This window comes from Microtus ochrogaster, chromosome 5 (genome assembly GCF_000317375.1).
Source record: "Microtus ochrogaster isolate Prairie Vole_2 chromosome 5, MicOch1.0, whole genome shotgun sequence".
In the NCBI taxonomy this organism is placed as follows: domain Eukaryota; kingdom Metazoa; phylum Chordata; class Mammalia; order Rodentia; family Cricetidae; genus Microtus; species Microtus ochrogaster.
In genome coordinates this window covers 93,874,394-93,879,937 of record NC_022012.1, presented here as the reverse complement: position 1 = coordinate 93,879,937, position 5,544 = coordinate 93,874,394, and the positions used below count along the sequence as shown (strand labels likewise).

The following is a 5,544-nucleotide window of genomic DNA, read 5'->3' as shown; positions in this document are numbered from 1 at the left end:
CTCTCTCTCTCTCTCTCTCTCTCACACACACACACACACACACACACACACACACACACAGGCTGTCTCTTGTTTGTACATATTCAATTTAACTCCCTGTTGTCCTGGACACCGCTGGTAAAGAGGACCCCGGGTCTGTGGGTGCTGCTGGTATCAATACTCCCTGCAGAATGCTGAACACCAGCTACTCAAGGAGCCCGAGGCTGCAAGTCTTCAACTTACAGATGGCAGCCCGTGGACTCTTCCCCTCCTCCAGTGCCCTGTTTTGCAGGAAGAACTTGTTTTGAAGGTGGCTAGGAGGAGGCGCTTCCTGAGAGATGCGGATCTTAGTACCTTCAACCACATAAGACAGACTGCATAGAGGGCGGTCCTGCCCGTGCTCACTGCCAAGGCACCTCATTCTTACCCCAAATGCCTGCCAGCTGACTGTCTGACCCCATCAGTCAGGCAGAGGAACCGCTGCAATAGGACAACCCTCTGAGAACGTCACTGTTCACCTGATTGTGCCTAAGTGTGGTTGGAGAGCATTTAAATATTGGATTTGAGGGAGACTAGCATGCATTTCGTGTTAGGTGTGACCAGAACATCATAGTTATACAGTCAAGTGGTCTTTGATTTTAAAGATGCATTTCGAACCAGGGTTGAAGGTCGGTATTCTTCTAATTGACTTAAATATACTTTAGCCAAAATAAACAAGTGATGTAAAAATTAAACACTGAAGTGACTCCATGTCAAACCTGAGGAATATTTGTATGTTCATTATACTGTCCTTTTACAAAGATTAAAAGTTTTTATGTGTATGTGTGTGTATCTTAGCATCTGTATGCACATCACATATCTGTAGGCACCCAAGGAGGGCACACGAGGGTGTTGGATGTCCTGGAACTGGAGCCATGGGTGGTTGTGAGTGTACCAATATGGGTCCTCCGCACAAACCAGTGTGCTGCTCCTGGCCACTGAGTGTAACAGAGAGAATCCTGCTGAGCCGGGTGCCGGAGGGTTAGCAAGGAACCCTCGCTAGCCATGAACTCCCGCTGGGCCATACTTGGCCTAGCTCTGGAGTCAGCATCCAGCTCCTAATCCATCCTTTGTGCTACAGACACCTTTTGTTGTCCTATGGGAACCTTGTCTGAAACTTGGTTAGAGGAAACGCTAAAACCATGGTACCTCATGAACCAGGCATTCGCACTTGGCATTGTATTTTTGGAAGCTTCGTTCAGTTCCTTTAGAGATATTTCAGAAATCAACTAGCTAAGGTGTAAACACAGGGAAAAATAAAAATGCCAGGAGGCAAAAGGAAAGCGCCTCAGTCCACGGAGACTGAGTCCCTGCAGCCACAAAGGCTAAGTTCATTCTTAATGTGTCTGTGAGTCTTCATTTCACAGACCCGCATGAACCCACACACTCCGCCGCGTTACAGGCGACAATGGAGCCACTTATCCAGTCCCTTATTATGCTAATCTTATATTCATTCATTTGTGCATTCATGCATTTATTTGTTTGAGGCAAGTTCTCACCTAGGCTGCTCTTGAACTCCACCCTTCTGCCTTAGTCTGAGTGCTGGAATTACAGGCATGAGCCACCACTTATGGCTTTATCATAATGTTCAAATATATGATATATGATATCAAATATCATAATATTCAAACATATCTTTATGTTTAAATCATTTTACAGTAAAATTACAAAAAAAAACCCCAAAACCTGTCCATATAATGGACAGATGAAACTCTTCTCTGCAGGCCCTGCTGAGAAGCAGGAGAGTTTCCAGGTATCACGGCTCCCACGTACCATGCCGGGACTGCAAAGGGAAGGGCAAAGTCTGAGAGGCTGAGAAAGGCGAAGGCTCATTTCAGTCCCCAGCCTCCAACCCTCACCCGTGACCCAAGCAGCCACAGTGAAGGGGGTGCTGATGGCGGGAGCGTGGCTGGGGAGAGGCTTTGTGCTGGTGGGGTAACACAACCTGGATTGCCATCAAGGCTGCCCTCACTGTGAGATGTCCCGCCTCCTCTGAGAGGCCTTGTCACCTCCTGAAGACACCTCATGAGGACACGCCACCCACTCCACAGATCTTGCCTGCCTTGGTTGGATAAAGGTCCAAGCTCAGAGATCAAGGAGCAGGGATGACCTATCTGTCACATGGGCCACACAACATCTTGACTACCTTTTTTTCCTTCAGAGTTCACACAGGGCTGTCTGGACATCCAGCCCTCTCTCACCTGAGACCTGTGGCTCAGAGAAGATCAGGCCCCAGCTAGTGAGTGGGGCTAGCTCCAGCCCAGTCTGGCCTTTCCAATTCTCCTCCACACTAGGCCAAGGGTTCTCTTCTCTTCAGAGATGAGGAAACCATATCCTTCCGTGGAGATTAAAGATGTTTCCCAAGCCAAGCAGCCATGGCAGTGGGGGCAGGGCAGAGTCTAAGGCTCTGTAGCTGTGACCCCCCCATGCAAGCTACAGAAGCCTCAGAGGAGGCTAGGTTTCCAGACTCCAGGATGCAGAGGCATAAACCTCTAGCAAGTTCTATCTTTCATTGAGGCCCTGGGAGTCCTGAGCAGGCATAATTGAGGTTGTCTCTCTATTCCTCAAGGTAGCCTGGCCCAGTAGCCACCATATTTCCTGAAGTTCACAGTACGATCTGCTGAGGCCAGAGGCCTGGGTAGTAGTGGAAAGACCCTGGAAAGGCTGGTAGTAGTGGCCAAGAAGGGCTCAGTGCTGTGGGAATTCTTTCCGCCAATAGGACTGGTGAGGTGTGACCTTCGGAAGCAGGTGGCTTCCACCTGTCCGCGAAACGTTCAGAGGAGACAGCCTTGCCCTTCGTTCCGGCCGTCCAGGTTCTAATGGAAACTAGGGACAGGGTGCTCTCTACCTTCTGGGGCTGGGCGAGCAAAGCCTGTGTTCAGAGTTTGCAGCTGAAGAAAGTCAGCCATGGAGCCAAACTTCAGGGCATTGCCTTGCTTCTTCCAAGGGGGTTTCCCCGTCCGTCTGTCTGTCACAGCAGCCCTGTCCCTCAGTTCTAAGAGGCAGTGCGATGCAGGTCGCCGTGCAGGTCCCTGGTTGTGCCATGCTCCTGCAGTGGAGATTCTTGCAAGGTAGGACCTCAGACTGGCCTGGCACTGGGAGTCTGTCTACGGCCCAAGGGAGCAGGAGCTATGGAAGGCCTTGGGACATACTTCACTTCCTCTTTGGAGACACACTGGAGGTTTTCTTCTCTTTCCTTTTTTTTTTTTGGCTTCCCCGTTCAAAGATTTCCCTTCCCAGGCCAAGGCAGGGCCCCATAAACAGCGTGATAAGGCTCTGTGCCTTCAATGTGAACTCTGCAGCTGCCATTTTATGGCTCTGATAACATATCCCCCCCCCAAGTCCGGCTGGAGCTGGAACATTGGGTGCCCATTCCAGGAGGGAGCAAGTAAGGACAGCAAGGCAGGAACTGGGACCCTCCTCCAGACCATGCTAAGCTTCTTCCCCTTCTTTTGTGGGTCATGGCTTTACCTGGCTTGAGAGGACAGTGAGTCTGACGCCACCTGAGGGGCAGAACAGCTCAGGGGAGACTGAGGCTCATGGACCCAAAGGATGGGATCAGTGTGGGACCCCATCAGAAGCAAACAGGAGGAGGAACCGGAGTTGGTGCTGAGTGAATCAGACCTGGGAAGATGGGAAGGAAGGTGTTGGAGGGCTGGGCTCAAGCTATGTCTAGATGGAGGGCACCTGGAGACCTCCAGTGGCCCAAGGACCTCTCGCTCATCCAAAATGAACCAGAGAAGCAGGGAGCCAGGGCTGGGAGAGCTCGAGAACTGCTGGTGCGTGGCCTGGTGACACTGAGGACCAGAGTTATGTGGAGCTTGGTGTCTGGGAAATGGGACTGTGAGCTAGAGGAAGGGGACAATGCCTGCCAATCCTCAGAGGGCTGCACCTTAGCCAGGGCATGAACTTTCCCAGGTGTGCCAGACACTGGCGGGGTGGAAACAGACTCATCCTGAATCTGGAGGCGATGGTAAAGGAGGTAACCATGGGATAGAACCCACTAGGTGACCAAGATTCCCCACCTTCCTCCAAGCCGCCTGCTGTTTCCAGACCAGAATCCACCTAGGAAAAGACTGTCCACAGGCCAGGAAGCAAAGGGAGGAAGGCAATCGCCTCTAAGTATGGCTGCCAAGGGCTGGTATGGCTCCTGTGGCCTGATTTTGTCCTGCTGTAAAATGGGCAGACTGAGTCTTGAGGTCTTCCCTACTCTCAGAGAAGGTAATCCAGCATCTGCCCCGTGGCCCTGGTGAGCCATTCACAGCCACGGGATCATAACCACCCACATATCTGTGTGGGAGAAAGAGGAGGTCAGAGGCAGAGCAAGGCCCTCTGCTTTCCCCAGCACATGCCTCTCCCTGCCACCAACTCCCACCTTCCTACAGTCAGAGGAGGTCGAGCGGAAGGAGAGTCCTGTCACCAATAAGATGGCAACGACCCATTCCGAGGCCATAGGCACGGACGGTGCTTTTGCTGTTCTGTCTTCATATTCCACAAGTTCACAAAATACCCAGAGACGCTCCCAGACCCTCACAGCCTCCTTCCCACCTCACAGTCTACCGGATCTCCCATCTCACCCGATCCCGCCGCTCACAGCTCTCCTCCCCCACGCACCCGCACAGACACTCCTCACAAAGCAAGTCCGGGGTTCCCTCTCGCCCTCAACCTCTCCACCGCTGCCTGGGATGGCCTCGAGGTGAGCGCTCTAGGCTGCTCTGGGAGGGACCCGGTGCCATCGAGCTCCCACGCCTCTGGGCTAGATCCGGTCCCGGGTGGAGAGAGAAGATGAGAACCGCGCTCTTGCTGCCCCCCGATGGCCAGATGGCCCCAGATCCTCCGTCCCGGCAGCTCTCTTATTCCCGGGGCTCCCGGTGGAGGGGTGCACACTTACCGCGGGTCCGAGGACGCAGGCGAGGGCTCCTGCCAGCACGCAGAGCCAGCGGGCAGGCGGTGCGCTCAAAGGGCGCATGGTTCGCCCTGAGCCCGCCGTAGGCGGCCGGAGCGACTGCGGGGTCTGGGGCCGGTCCAGCACGGTAGAGTGGCGCGGGCCGCCGGCCCCGGCGCTAAGAGGAGCAGCTCCGGGCCCCGGGAGGGCGGCGGGGGCTCGTCTGACGGGCGGCAGGGTTACCCAATGGCGCGGCGGAGGCGGGGGCTCGGCGCAGGTAGAGGGCGGAGCCTGGGCGCACGGGGGCGTGAACGCGGAGTCCCGCTAGTGGTGTGCGTCTTGGGAGCTGCAGCTCGCCTAGTCCTAGCGGCTCCGTTGCGGGGACTCTGGGCTCGACACCGCCCAGCGTTCCCCGCGCCTGCACCTTCTCTCCCAACACAGGCCGCACCCTCGTCCCCCCTCCCCCCGCCCCCAGCAGCGTGCTCCTCCGGTCGTCTGCTCCAGGGGGTGGGGGTGAAGGGGAGCGGCCGCCTCTCCGGTTCCCACGCCCGCGCGCAGCCCAGATTCCTGGACGATAAGGGCCGCAGCTTTCAGGGGCTACACACTGGGTTCCAGTGGGGTCCGGCGGATCACGCTGCTGG

The 5,544-nt window shown here is 55.1% G+C and overlaps 1 protein-coding gene across 1 annotated transcript in view; it reads right to left on the bottom strand.

Annotated features, from left to right (window-relative positions):
* The window catches only part of Vipr1 (vasoactive intestinal peptide receptor 1), a 30,783-nt gene extending 25,752 nt beyond the window's left edge, over positions 1 to 5,031 (bottom strand). The window contains exon 1 of the mRNA XM_013346643.2: positions 4,910 to 5,031. Coding sequence (XP_013202097.2) covers positions 4,910 to 4,987 — 78 coding nt within the window. The 5' untranslated portion in view covers positions 4,988 to 5,031. The remainder of the gene's footprint in view (positions 1 to 4,909) is intronic.
* Between the last annotated feature and the right edge of the window lie 513 nt (positions 5,032 to 5,544).